General features: G+C 39.1%; 1 protein-coding gene across 7 annotated transcripts in view; it reads right to left on the bottom strand.

Annotated features, from left to right (window-relative positions):
• TAF1A (TATA-box binding protein associated factor, RNA polymerase I subunit A) overlaps window positions 1-15,513 on the bottom strand; it is a 37,831-nt gene that overhangs the window by 13,505 nt on the left and 8,813 nt on the right. For 4 of the 7 annotated variants that reach the window (XM_027075009.2, XM_015061648.3, XM_027075010.2 and 1 more), the window contains exons 4-7: window positions 13,398-13,511; window positions 7,302-7,500; window positions 3,776-3,906; window positions 2,306-2,464 (exon numbers count right to left, since the gene is read on the bottom strand). In XM_027075009.2, the coding sequence (XP_026930810.2) occupies window positions 2,306-2,464; window positions 3,776-3,906; window positions 7,302-7,500; window positions 13,398-13,511 (603 nt within the window). Of the gene's footprint in view, window positions 1-2,305; window positions 2,465-3,775; window positions 3,907-7,301; window positions 7,501-13,397; window positions 13,530-15,513 lie in introns of all 7 variants that reach the window. The other 3 variants (XM_027075014.2, XM_027075012.2, XM_027075011.2) reach the window with 3 other exon arrangements.

The raw sequence follows: 15,513 nt of genomic DNA, 5'->3' as shown, positions 1-15,513 counted from the left end.
AAAAAAAGAAAAAAAGCATTAAGAAAATAAAAATAAAAATAAAAATGTATATGGAAAGGGGAGCCTAGGTGGCTTAGTCAGTTGAGTGTCTGAATCTTGGTTTCAGCTTGTCATGATCCCAGGGTTATGGGATCGAGCCCGTGTTAGGCTCTGTGCTGAGCATGAAGCCTGCTTGGAATTCTCTCTATCTCTCTATCTCTCTCTCTCTCCCCCCCCCTTCTCTCTCCAACTCATGCTCTCTCTCTCTAAAGAAATAAAAATAAAATACTTAAAAAAATTAGCTGAAAATCTATCATAGACCTAAACACAAATTTGTACTACTTCTAGAAAAAAGAAAAAAAAAAAACATAGAAGAGAATCTTCATTATCTTGGGCTTGGCAAAGATTTCTTGGACAAAAAGTAGTAACTATAAAAGAAAAAATGCATAAATTGTACTTCAAAATTAGAGATTTCTGCTCTTCAAAAGACATTATTAAGAAAAAAAAGGCAAGCCACAGATTGGAAGAAAATATTCTCAGTCCATGTTGTGAATCCTATGTCATATGCCTTAGGTAAGAACAGATTATATAAAGCTAACAAATCCATAAGAAGACAAATTACTCTCTAAAAAAAGAGACAAAACGTTTGAACAGACACTTCACAAAAGATGATACAGGAGTAGCCAACAGGCATATGAAAAGATACTCAACATCATCAGTCATTAGGAAAATGCAACTTAAAACCACGAGACACCACTGCATATCCACTAAAATGGCTATTAATTCAAACGATTGACAATACCAAGTGTTAGTGAGGAAGTGAGAAACTGAACCTTCACATACTGACGGCGTGAATGTCAATGGTATGGTCACTTCACAAACCGGTGGGGCAAAAGGCAACAAAAGCAAAAAAAAACAAGTGGGACTACACCAAACTAAAAAGCTTCTGCACAGCAAAGGAAACCATCAACAGAATGAAAAGGCAACCCAGTGAAAGGAGAAAATATTTGCAAATCACCTATCTGGTAAGGGTTTAATATCTAAAATATAAAGAGCTAATACAACTCGAAAGCAAAAAACAAAGAAAAAGGTACAAACTTCCAGTTAGACAATAAACCTAAGTCCTGGGGATATAATATAGAACATGGTGACTATAGTTAATACAGTATTGTGTATTTGAAGTTTCTGAGAGAATAAATCTTAAAAGTTCCCATCACAAGAAAAGTAAGTTGTAACTGCGTGGTGATAGATGTAATTGTGTGGTGATAGACAGATAGATAGAATTACTGTGGTGATCATTTTACGATACAAATACTGAATCGCTACACTGTATATCTAAAAATAACATACCGTTATACACCAGTTACATCTCAATCGGAAAAAAAAAACAGTTGGGCAGTTTCTTATGAGGTTGTTTCAAATTTTCCAGCAATTCCACTCATACAGTTACCCAAGAAAAATGACAATATATATGCACACAAAGCCCTGTACATGAGTGCTCACCTCAGCATTCATAGCAGGCAAAAAGTGAAAATACACCATCAAGAAGTATATGTGTAGAAATGGAACACTACACAGCAGTAATAAGGAACAAATTACGGACACCCACAATAACACGGATGACTCTCAAAAACATGCGGGGCAAGACAAGCCACACAATAAAGAGCACATATTGCAGGTTTCACGTGTATGAAATTCTAGAAGAGGTAAAATTAATGTGTAGTGACAGAAGGCAGATCATTATTTGCCTGGGGCCAGAAAAATGTGGGTAGACAGGCTACAAAAGGGAAATCAAAGATGTTCTGAGAGGATGGAAATGTCCAGCGTCTTGATCATCATGGTGGTTACGTGGATGTATGTCCTGTCAAAACGCCTTCAAGTGTACACTTAAAATAAGTGTCTTATTGTGTGTGAAAGGCTCCATAAAGCTGATTTTCAAAAATTATCAAAGCAGAACTTTCCAAGAAGGGTGGCAAAGGGTTTCTGCCCTCAGTCTCACTTGGGCAGGGCGATGGGGGAACGGGCCGTGGCAGGATCCCCTCAGGGCAGCACCTCAGGGCGGGATCCCCTCTGTCCACCTCAGGGCACCATCACACAAACAGAGTGACTTGTTAGGAGTGCCAGAATCTGCAAGTTGGAAGGCACGACCTAAGGATGTTTGGAAGTTTCTTTTTTTTAGTAATCTCTTTACCCAACATGGGACTTGAACTCACCACCCTGAGATCAAGAGTCACATGCTCTTCCAACTGAGCCAGCCATACGCCCCTAAGGATGTCTTAAAGTAGATCTCCGACCCTGTTCAGTAATTGAAATAAACATTTTATACCTTCAGCACACTTATCAGTTTCTCTCTTGGTGCCTTCTCCCTCTTTAGAAAGTTGTATAAGTAGACGTGAGCATTTGGATTGGACGGGAACTTTTCATCATAGGCATAATTGGTGAGTACCTCTCGGGCTCCATCTTGATCCCCATAGAACTCCAGCATCTATATAAAATAAGTCATAATGTCTTCGCTAAATTCTGTAAGACAGCTGAGTGAAAGATAATGCACAACTTGACTTTGTTGATGGGTACAAAAATTCACTAAAACGACAAACAGTACTTCCTGTACAGGGAACGACAGTAATGGCAGTTTTTGCTGTCACCAGCATACGTTACAACCTCTGTGGAACACACATCACTTACAACAAAGGCCCACATGGGTTCCCATTTCTTCCTGATCACATTTTTGTTACTGAAAAATGCAGCCACTTCAACCTAGGAACTGTTCCTGAAAGAAATGAAGGCCTCAAAGCAGGGCCCACCGACGAGTGAGAAAGACCCCACGAAGAAGCTAACCTCAGTGCCGACATGACTTCAGCCACAGAAGGAGCACATGGGAACTAGGATTCCTTCCCTTTCGTTCCCACCCACACAGGGGAATTCCCAGATTCACTGGCATGTGGTTTCAGAGGGTATCTTTTGTCAGCATAATTATCACGTTAGCGTTTATGTAACTTTCAAAAATTCTGAAGATTTATTCCCAGTGCCAAGGCCCCCCCCCCCGCCTGCCGTCCTTTCACAGCAACTCTGAGATGACACAGCACCCTGACGAACTTCCTAAAAGCCATTATTCTTCATCCCACTTTATGACCTAGTTTCAGATTTTTGTCCCCTGGTCTTCTCTAGTCCACGAAATATAAAATATCTTTCTGCTTGGGAACACCTGGGTGGCTCGCTTGGTTAAGTGTCTGACTCTTGATCTCAACTCAGGTCATGATCTCAGGGTGGTGAGTTCAAGCCATATGTTGGCTCCGCACTGAGCATAAAGCCTACTTAAAAAAGCTACAACCAACTTTTTGCTTTCCTTCTAAATTCAATAATAATACTAACAAATTAACATTTACAAATTATATTGCTATTAATTTTATAAATATTCAACCATGACCCATTATTCTGTGGTGAGGGGAACAAAAACAGTAACATTTACAGGATATTAGTAAAATAAAAATGACTCAGACCAAAAAGACATACCATAGTCCGTCTTTTAAATTTTTTTAAAAATTTTTTAAAATTTTTATTTATTTATTTAAAGACTTTATTTTTTTTTAAGTAGTCTCTATACCCAACATGGGGTTTAAACCCACAACCCTGAGATGAAGAGCTGCATGTTTCACTGACTGAGCCAGCCAGGTGCCCCTCTCTCTTTTTAAAAAAAAAAACAAAACAAGTTTCTCCATTTAGTTGCCTTCTGACCAAAAAAGATAAGGCTTATAACAAAATGAAACGAATAAAACTTTATGAGAAGCCTACTTGCCTCTACATAACTCTTCACAAAAGGGTCCCAAACTCCAGGAGTTTGAATCAAGGCACCAAGGTTTACCGATGTCTTCCAACTGTGGTTGAGCATAGTCTGGGATGCTGTGTTGTAAGCATAGTCATCTTCATCTGTTCAGAGATAAAAGATTTTTGAAAGTTATTCAGTATCGAGGACACTCCTGATAGTAACAGCAATCAATGAACTATCCACAGGAAAAGTTCAGGCCCTGATGGCTCCGCCAGTAAATCCTAACAAACATTTAAAGAATAATATTACATCTTCACAAACTCTCTCCGCCCACCCCCAACTCCCTCCCTCCCTGCCAACACACACAAAAGGAACAAAAGGAAGTGTGGTCAGGAAGGCATACCTGGGGAGCTTTGAGAATGAACCTAGGTGGTAGCTACCTGGATATTTGTTTTAAATCATTCATTTTATCACACATTTGTGTACACACTTTTTCTGCACGTTATATTTCACAGTCTTAAAGGTTTAAAAGGAAAGTTAGTCTAGGGGCACCTGGGTGGCTCAGTCAAGCGACCGACTTCAGCTCAGGTCACGACTTCAGCTCAGGTCACGATCTCACCATTTGTGGGTTTCAGCCCCGCTTCGGGCTCTGTGCCGACAGCTCAGAGCCTGGAGCCTGCTTCGGATTCTGTGTCTCCCTCTCTCTCTGCCCCTCCCCCACTCGTGCACGCTCACGCTCTCTCTCTCCCCCTCTCTCAAAATAAATATTTTTTAAAAAAACTTAAAAGAAAAGTTAGTCTTTCAAAAGTGACAGCTAACCGAAACAAAATACTTTTTATTTTGGGCCAAAATAACAGCCCCTCCCCTGCCCCAAAATGCATAGGTATTCTCCTCCCAGAGGATCAACTAAATATATATCAATACGGACCTGAATATAAAGTGATAAAGGGAAAATAGGTTAAGAAACTACAAAGAATTTTAAAAGGAAAAAAAAAGCACACCCCTGAGTCAGTAGAAGTGGAGTGTGAATTTACCGTGGAAGGGGGTCTCCAGTCACCAGTGCGTCAAACCCAACCAGGAGAGGCCAAGAGCAACAGAGAAAAATCCCAAACCAATACTGAGCATTCGTTCAGGTGTTATGTTCTCATGAGTTTAGTTACACAGAACCAGTCCTAACCTTTCTTTATGAAACAAACATCCAAAGTTAAAGATGATCTAAAGAGCTCCACACATTATGTCATCTTTATGTCTTCTTGGTAGCGAACAAGCCGTCAGCTGCAGAAAGGTCCTAAATCATCTACCCGTGGAAGAGACCGTGCAAACGCCATGTTCCTACTGCTTTTATCATCAATGGTTGAGTTCCACCTAACCAGAAAGGTTAGAAAAAGGCAAATACTGGCTTTAAAACTCATCTAATCAATTAATATCAATAAGCCTTTTTTAGTTCTTTAGGTTTTATGTATTTTGAGACAGAGAGACAGAGAGCATGAGCAGGGCAGAAAGGCAGAGGGAGGGAGACAGAATCTTCAGCAGGCTCCACGCTCAGCACAGAGTCCACGCAGGGCTCAATCCCACAACCTGGGATCATGACCTGAGCTGAAATCAAAAGTCGGACACTCAACCGACTGAGCCAACAGGTGTCCCTCAATAAGCCTTCAAAAAAAAAAAAAAAGAAAATTATACCAGGCATTATGTCAAGGTTAACCAAAGAAATAAGAGATATGTAACCTCAGACGACTGATTAGTCTAGAAGAAAGAAGAGATACAACATAAAGCAGACATGAAAAAACTTAGGACAATTAAAAAGCAAGAGGTAAAGAGTCAAATGATATAGGTCAGACATGGAGCTATGAGGTTTATGGTATGAGAATGAGGGGGTCTAACGAGTCATGGAAGGGCAGATGGCCTTCTAGACGGAGAGGAAGCATGAAGACTGGACAAGATTATCACAATGAAGACAGCTTTTCACGAGTGTCTTGGGAGAGATCATACTCAGAAAGAGGGAATGGAACTTTGAGATTAGTGAACCTGCATATCCAAGAGACCAAGGGAATACTATATACATATAAGTATCGTAAGGAATCACTGCTTATACATATTAGCCAATATATACGGGGACTGAGATTTGGATGGAGGATGAGGAAATAAAAAGGGTTAATCCTAGAGAAGTAATGGAGGAAAACTACACAAGAGAAGGAAGATGCAGAGAATTAAACACAAATCCGGGGATAGGAGAGGTAACATCACCACTGGAAGCAAGAGAAAGGGAACTCTGAGAAGTAGGGACATGCAGCCAATTCCTGGTGTGGTCAATCAAGAAAATCATGACCTTTGTACAGAAACAAAACAACTTTACCTTGCCCTATTCTCTAAGCATATTAGAGAAGAATATGAAGAATATGAATATGAAGAATAACATCATAAAACAGGGGCACCTGGCTGGCCCAGTCAGAAGGTCGTATAACTCTTGATCTCAGGCTGTAGGTTCAGGCCCCACACTGAATTTAGAGATTACTTAAAAATAAATTTCTTTTTTAAAAAAACGAACATTATAAAACAAACTAAACTCCATTCTAAACACACAGGAAAATGGGGCGCCTGGCTGGCTCAGTCAGTAGAGCACGCAGCTCTAGATCTTGGGGTTGTGGGTTCAAGCCCCATGCTGGGTATAGAAACTGCTTACATAAATAAACTTTAAAAAAATAAATAAGTAATAATAAATTTAAAAAACAAATAAATACACAGGAAGAAATGTTTATTATATGCAATAATGTCTACTAAAAAAAATGTGTAACCTTTCTTGAAAATACTTAAAAAAACAATAAACTGGGGCACTGGGGTGGCTCAATCAGTTGAGTGTCCAACTTCGGCTTAGGTCTGATCTCGTGGTTCGTGAGTTCAAGCCCTGCATCAAGGTCTGTGCTGACAGCTTGCTCAGAGCCTGGACCCTACTTCAGATTCTGTGTCTCCTTCTCTCTCTGCCCCTCCCCAGCTCACGCTCTCTGTCTCTCAAAAATAAATAAATGTAAAAAAAAAAAAAAAAAAAAATTAAAAAAACAATAAATCTAACATGGTCATGGACTTAATTTATGCATCATCTAATTTATGTCTGAAAAGTATGATATATCAGAAATATTACAAAGGATGATCAAGAATTTTACATCAATAGACATGTCTGTTCTCTGCAGTATCTGGAAAGAGCCAGGCTTCAAAGTAGGAGAATGAGGTTATTCCTTAATATCCTGTTTGTCTAGGGGCACCCAGATGGCTCAGTCGGTTAAGCATCTGACTCTTGATCTTGGCTCAGGTCATGATTTCATGGTTCGTGAGTTCAACTGCCACATTGGGCTCTGCACTGGTGCCGCAGAACCTGCTGGGGATTCTGTCTCTGCTTCTCTCTGCCCCTCCCCCACTTGCGTGCTCACTCATGCGCACTCTCTCACTCACGCGCACTGTCTCTCTTTCAAAATAAATAAACTTAAAGGAAAAAAAAAGATCCTGTCTGTCCCTCTGATTCGGTCTCATAGCCATAAAAAGTACACTCATCTTCGCTCACCAAGATTAGACAATTCCATCTTCTTTTTAGACCAAGTATAATACTGCAAAAGCCCTTTATAGGCCTGAATAAGGTTGATTAACACTTCCTGGGACGATGACTTTTCCCCGTATCTCCACATCTCTGCACGACTGAGATTTCTGTTTGCATCCTCAAGCATTCCATGATGCAGAAGGTATAATGCATGTTGTAAGGAGATCTGCAACAATAAAAAGAAAAAGCCCACTGACAAACAGGTCATTAGATATCCGTTCATCCAAAACTTCAGTAAATATATATGCTGGGGCTAAATCCTTGGTAGTACATAGGTGATGTAACAATATTGTCTCTATCATCAAAAATGTCAATTTAGCAAAGAGGAAAGATACATGAAACAATTAACATTATGGAAATGGGAGCTAAATTATGTAAACTCACAAAAAGAAAGCAGTGTCATTTAGTGAAACAAACAGACGCTTTCAAGACAGATAGTCCTGGCTCAGATGCTACTTAAAGCTACGTAAACCTGAGTATGTTACTTGGCCTGAGTCTTACCTGTTATATGGAACAATTATTATTAACCCTTCAGAAGGATGTTATAAAGATTAAATGAGATAATACCTGCATCCCACCTACTGCCTAGTTTGGTCCACAGCAGGTGATCAATACATTATTTTATAGATGTCATAGAAGCTCAGAGAAAACATCTTAAAAAGGACTACTGAAGAATGTCATTGGTTCAAATGGAAAAGTGAATGCGTACTATAGAAGCAAGAAGAACAACTACACAAAGAATGAGCATCACAAGTAGGGAGGATATTAAAGAGGGGAATAACGGGAAGTACAGTTAGTCATGTGAGTAGAGTCAGAGTTCAAGGCCTTCGTCACAAACTACTTCAGTAATTTCTGAACTGGTCTCTCTGATCTTGTCCCTCTAAAATCTGCCTTCCATGGGGCTGCCAAAGAAACCCCATCTTGATACTCATTTGTGTGAAACCTTCAATGGCTCCCACTGCCTACAGGGGAAAAACTAAGCTCCCTGGGGATGGCACAGAGGACCCAACCGACTTCCCCTGGCTTCTACCCAAGTGACTTTTAGAGTAACTGAAGCACTGGATGCAGGGCTATCAAATTCTCATCAATCCCTGCCTTGCCCGCCCAGCTTTTCCTCTGATCTGCCCAGTGAACACCCACTTGTTTTTTCAGCCTCAGCTGAAGCATTGATTCTTTCTGTGACTCCCCTATGCATTTAATCCCAGCCCTCTCTGATTCCAGAGCTGACCATTCCCTCCGTCTTCTCACTGTATCTTGTGTTTCTACTCTGGTACCCATAATTGATTCCACATACATGCCCGTCTCCCTCTACTGCAAGGACTATGTCTAGCACATTATCTGGAAAATAGCAGAAAGTGTTTTACAAGAAATGTTTTACTGCCTATCTTAATTATCACCCTCGGACTCTGGAGTGTGAAATACGGCTCCTTTCAGGTTTCTTTACTTCAACTGAATAGATTCTATGGGCTTAAAAGAACCCAACCAATAATTTAGTTAAAATTCGACCCTCCCTCCCCAATCAAATGGCTAACCAGTGTCTTCCTGAAAGAAGAGAGGGGAGCACACACCAAGACAGGCCATTTCTTTTTCCAACCGTTCAGCTGGAAAGTTCTTCCTCAAGCAGAACCATAAGCTGCTTCTGTTTAAATTCCACCCGTAGCATACCTGGGCTACCAGAGAATAAGATCGCAAGAGAGCACCTGGCACGTAAGGAGAAACTCCGGAAATTTTTTCTAATTAAGAAAAGAATCCTAAACTGGGAGAAATCTTTCTTCAAAATAAGAAAGCAGTGAGAATGTAAAATGGTGCAAAGTTAAACGTAGACTTGTATCTTTGTATATTTTATATTTGCTTACATACAGATTTACATACATTTTATATGTATAAAACGTGACCCAGCAATTCTACTCCTAGGTATATACCGAAAGGAATTCAAAACAGGAACTCAAAGAGATACTTGTACACCAATGTTCACCACCAACAACGGATGAATGTGTGAACAAAATGTGATAGGTACATACGATAGAATGCTAATGAGCCATAAAAAGCCATAAAAAGTTCTAATGCTTGCCACAACATAAAAGTCTTGAAAACACGATGTTAAGTGAAATAAGCTAGACCCAAAAGAACCAATACTGTTTGATTCCACTTATGTAAAATACCTAGAATAGATCAGGGTGTCTGGTGGCTCAGTCAGTTAAGCATTCGGTTCTCAGTTTCAGCTCAAGTCACAATGAAGTGGGATCAAATCCCCCGCAGGGCTCTGCCACTGACAGTACAGAGCCTGCTCGGGACTCTCTCTGTCCCTCCCCCAGTGGTGCACGGGCGTGCACTCTCTCAAAATAAATAAATAAACATTGAAAAAATCTAGAATGTGTAAATCCATAGAACAGCAAACATATTAGAGGTTACCAGGGGCTGGGAAGAGAGAATGGGGAGTAATTCCTTAGCGGGCATAGAGTTCATGTTCGGGATGATGAAAAATGTAAACCACTGGTGATGGCTGTGCAACCCTGTGAATGTCATTAATGCCATTGAATTGTACACTTAAAATGGTTAAAATAACATATTTTATGGTCTATATATTTTACCACCATAAAAAAATTGGAAAATAGAAAAAGTAAAAACAAAACAAAAAAAGAACCACAGAGTAAATATTTTAGGTTTTGCAGGCCATATGGTCTGTCACAACTACTCAATGCTGTCATTTGTCACACTAAAAGCAGCTGTGGCAATGAAATGAATGGGTATGGCTGTGTTTCAAGAACTTTAGAGATACTGAAAAAAATTAAAAAGCAAAGCATTTTAAAATTTTATTGAAAAAGTACTCTTTTAGTTAAATGTATACCACAGACAGGGAAGTGTCTACCATTTTGGAAACATCACAATGTTTCTGGATGAGACTCAATGTTTTTGGATGAGGCTTTAATAAAAAAAATCTAGAAAGGGAGCTCTGCCTACACATTAGGACCATTAAAACATTTTTATGAATGGATTGGAGAGTTAATATGCTAAAATGTCCATACTACCCACAGCCATCTGTATTTTTTTCCCTGCACATTCTATAATTTATTTATTTTTTATAATTTACATCCAAGTTAGCACATGGTGCAACAATGATTTCAGGAGTAGATTCCTTAAGCCCCTTACCCATTTAGCCCATCCCCCCTCCCACAACCCATCCAGCAACCCTCTGTTTGTTCTCTACATTTAAGAGTCAGAGCCATCTATAAATTCAATGTAATCCTATCAAAATTCCAGGCTCATTTTTCACAAAAGTAGAAAAAACAATCTTAAAATCTGTATGGAGTCACAAAAGACCCCAAATAGCCAAAGCAATCCTGAGAATGAACAATGCTGGGGCATCACACTTCCTGACTCAACTACATTATAAAGCTACAGTCATTAAAGCACGCGGTGCCTGCATAAAACAGGCACATAGACCAATGAACACAATCAATAGCCCAGAAATAAAGCCACACATATATAATCAACCAGTTTTTGACAAGGAAGCCAATAATACTCAATAAATAGAGAAAAGACAGTCTCTTCAATAAATGTTACTGGCAAAATTAGATACTCTCAAAATAATGAAATTCATCCTCTATTTTCTACTACTTACCAAAACTAACTCAAAATGAATTAAAGACTTAACTACTCAGATACGAAACGATAAAACTCCAAGAAGAAAACATAAGAAAAAAAGGTCCTTGACACTGGTCTTGGCAATGATTTTTGTCACCAAAAGCACAAGCAACAAAAGCAAAAATGAACAAGTAGGACTATATTCACCTAAACTGCTTCTGGACAGCAAGAGCAACCTTCAACAAAATGAAAATGCTATGGAATGGGAGAAAACATCTACAAGTCATGTATCTGATGAGGTTAATATCCAAAATAAATGAGGAACTCAGACAGTTCCACAGCAAAAACCCCAGCGGTGCCTGGCTTGCGTCTCTTGATCTCGGGGTTGAGTTTGAGCCCCACGTTGGGTGTAGAGATAACTTAAATAAATAGAACTTAAAAAATAAAAGAACATCTTTTTTTAAAAATCCAATAAAAAGAATGAGTAGAGTGGGAATGCAAACTGGTGCAGCCACTCTGGAAAACAGTACGGAGGTTCTTCAAAAAATTAAAAATAGAACTACCCTAAGACCCAGCAATTACACTACTAGGTATTTATCCAAGGGATACAGGTGTGCTGTTTTGAAGGGACGCATGCACCCCCATGTTTATAGCAGCACTATCAATAGCCAAAGTATGGAAAGAGCCCAAATGTCCATCGATGGATGAATGGATAAAAAAGATGTGGTATATACCTAAATGGAGTATTACTTGGCAATCAAAAAGAATGAAATCTTGCCATCTGCAACTATGTGGATGGAACTGGAGGGTATTATGCTAAGTGAAATTAGTCAGAGAAAGACAAAAATCATATGACTTCACTCATATGTGGACTTTAAGAGACAAAACAGATGAATGTAAGGGAAGGGGACAAAAATAATATAAAAAGAGGGAGGGGGAAAAACAGAAGAGACTCCTAAATATGGAGAACAAACTGAGGGTTACGGGAGGGGTTGTGGGAGGGGGGATGGGCTAAATGGGTAAGGGGCACTAAGGCAGCTACTCCTGAAATCATTGTTGCACTATATGCTAACTAATTTGGATATAAATTAAAAAAAAAAAAAAAAGAATGAGCAGAGAACTTGAACGGACATTTCTCCAAAGACATATTATTGGCCAACAAGCACATAAAAAGGTGCTCACCATCACTAGCCATTAGGGAAATGCAAACCGAAACCAGAATGAGATATCATCTCACATCTATCAGAATGGCTATTAACAAAACAGGAGATAACAAATGCCGGCTAAGATGTGGAGAAAATGGAACCCTCACACACAGTTAGTGAGAATATAAATTAATACAGCCACTACAGAAAACAGTGTGCAGGCTTTTCAGAACACTAAAAGTAGAACTACATATCATTCAGCAATCCCACTTCTGGGTACATATCCAAAGGAAATGAAATCACTATCTTAAAGAGATATCTGTACTTCCATATTCATTGCAACATTATTCACAATAGCCAAGACATGAAAACAACCCAAGTGCCCATCTAATGGATGAACGCATAAAGAAAATGTATGTATCTACACACACTTATACACAATGGACTATTACTTGATAATAAAAAAGGAAATCCTGTCATTTTGGCTAATGTGGATGGACCCCGAGGGCATTACACTAAGTGAAGTCAGTCAGAGAAAGACAAATATTGTATGATCTCACCATCTACATGTGGAATCTAAAAACACTGCACTCACAGAAACAGGGAGTAGAATGGTGGTCGAGGGGGTGGAGGAAATGAAAGATGTAGGTCAAAGGGTACAAACTTGGCGTTGTAAGATGAGTAAGTTCCAGGGATCTAATGTAGAGTATGGTAACTATAATTAATCACACTGGATTGTATACTTGAAAGTTGCTATGGGAGTAGCACTTTAATGGTCTCACCACAGCAACAACAACAAGGTGGCAGTGTGAGGGGAAGGATGCGTTAACTAACCTTACGCGGTAAACATTTCCCAATATACACGTGTACCGAATTATCACACCGTATGCCTTAGACTCACCCAATGTTATAGGTCGATTATACCTCAATAAAGCTGGGGGGGAAAAAGCCACTTTCACATATTCAAATTCCCAATTTGTTTTAGCTGCTTCCTTTTTCTAAGAGCATGAATTCCTAGAGAACCCAAATGAATTAAGCAAAGAGGTTAGAATTTGGTCCAACGTCACAATAAGGCATTAAGTGCCATCTCTTAAGGACTGGTCCTGGCAGCTGGAGATAAACAAAGACAAGGTATTTTGCCTCAGAGAACAAGGCAGGCAGCAGGAAATGGAGGAATAAATGGTTTTCACAATACTACTTCCTTTCAGGCTCTTGTATTTATCCTCTTACCCTTTTTCCATGCCTTTTACATCATTACCTACCTCATCACTGAGAAGATTTTTTTAAGAATGAGCACTGTCAATGTCAATTCACAAAGCCTGCATTCTCTCACCTTTAAGTAATTCATGACACCCATGTTTTTCATCCTGTCAGCAAAGGTATTGAAAGTCTCCATGTTGCTTTTGGGATGATAAAATAGAATTTCACTTCCGAGCTTCCAAATAATCTGTCAAAACAGAAATTACTAATAAAAATGTAAAATCCTTCCCTTAACCAATTTCTGCCTAAGGACCCTATCTTTTTTTCTGCTTACAACCCATAATTCGTTTTCCTAGATACTACTATCAACATTTTACTATACTTCATTTCACCCAGTAAACTAATTATATCTCATGCAATAAAATTTTTCCATCCATTAAATAAAAATACCAGATGGCTGTAATAGTGCCATTTTAAAGTTAGTAGTCTAAAGAAGGTACGCAGCTCAGATCCATATTGAAAACAGAATTTCTAACTGGCATAGGGGCAAGAATGTTAAAGTCAGAATACTTAGTTTCTGTTAACCCTGGCCTTTTCACCATTCTTGGTCTCATCTGCAATATGAGGGCAATGAACTAGATGTTTCCTGAGATCTATAAAGCTCTACAACTACTGACTACATTTAATCTATATTTAGAACTCCAACTTAAAATTTTTCATCAGCTACAGTCAAATTTTAATGAAGTATTATTTTCTTCCCAGAGCACCAAAACTTTGGTAACAGAACCTGGAGCGCTTCTTGGAGTAAATCTCTCTTTCTCTTACCCAATGAAAATATTTCATTACTGATTAAAAAAAAATTTTTTTTAATGTTTGTTTTTGAGAGAGAGAGAGAGAGAGAGAGAGAGAGAGAGAGAGAGAGAAAGTGTACGGAAGAAGTAGGGGCAAAGAGAGACAGAGACACAGAATCCAAAGCAGGCTCCAGGCTCTGAGCTGTCAGCACAGAGCCCGATGCGGGGCTTGAACTCACCAACCATGAGATCATGACCTGAGCCGAAGCCAGATGGTTAACCAACTGAGCCACCCAGGCACCCCTATTTCATTACTGATCTTAAAATAAATTTAAGAGAATTTTAAATCAGTTCTGTGAATATACATATTGGTTGTTTGGTATAATCCTAATACTCACCTTTCCAACTCAGAAAGAGAAATCAAGATTTCCTTTGTAGAAAAACCAAATTGTAGTATTTTGGAGCTTATAGAAAATTTGTAGACTGTAACAGTTGTTCTTAGACCCAGGTGTGTATAAGAATTACCTGGGACACCTTTTAAAAATAAATATTCTAGGGATTCAGAGTCTGATCAGTACAGGGTAGAGCACAGGAATCTGTATTTTCAACAAAAGCCCTAGATAATTCAAAAAGCAGCAGACAAGTGTCTGGAAACCACTGATTCAAATCCTTCATTTTATAATACAAATTCTGGACAAAAAGAACCTATAACTTGTCCAATGTTTTATAGATGAACATAGCTTTGTCCATAAACTAAATTTTCAACCAACAGGTTTTTTTCTCTCAGATTTTTTTTGGGCTTTATTAAATATCTACCCGATGTGATGGTTACTATATTAGCAAGAGCTATTTGAGAGCTTCATGTGAAGTTATTTATGGATAAACTATATTTTACTGAACAAATTTAAAAGTATATGCCAGCCCTGTTCTAGATCCCTCTGCTCAGGAAATTTACATTCTATTGTAGAGAGACAGACAATAACCCAGAAACAGAATTAAATCGGCAAGTATGGTGGGAGAAGAATGGAGCACACTAAGGGGGTCAGGAGTGACAGCTGGAAAGTGGAGGGGGCGGTATGGAGTTGCATTTTAAACAGTCACGGTAGGACTCACTGAAAATGAGACTTGACAGATGGCTATAGTGATATCTGAAGAAGGACCTTTTCAAGTAAAAGGAATAGGTACAGCAAAGGCAATCAGGCAAAAGTGCACATGGTCTGTTCAAGCAAGAACCAGGAGATTAGGGACGCTGGAAGAAGAAAAAAAACCAGTATTTGAGTAATAGGAAATGAGATCAGAAAGGTCAAGGGGGAAAGGGAATGAGCAGATCATACAGAACTTGCAGGCAATCATTAGGACTTTGGCTTTTACTGAGTGAAATGGGAAGCCATTACAGAGTTTAGCAGAGAAGTGACATGATCGATCCTGTGTTTTAAAAGGATCATGCTGCAGGGACGC

Source organism: Acinonyx jubatus, chromosome E4 (assembly GCF_027475565.1).
Source record: "Acinonyx jubatus isolate Ajub_Pintada_27869175 chromosome E4, VMU_Ajub_asm_v1.0, whole genome shotgun sequence".
In the NCBI taxonomy this organism is placed as follows: domain Eukaryota; kingdom Metazoa; phylum Chordata; class Mammalia; order Carnivora; family Felidae; genus Acinonyx; species Acinonyx jubatus.
The sequence above is the reverse complement of the archived record's forward strand: the minus strand, read 5'-3'. Positions and strand labels throughout refer to the sequence as shown.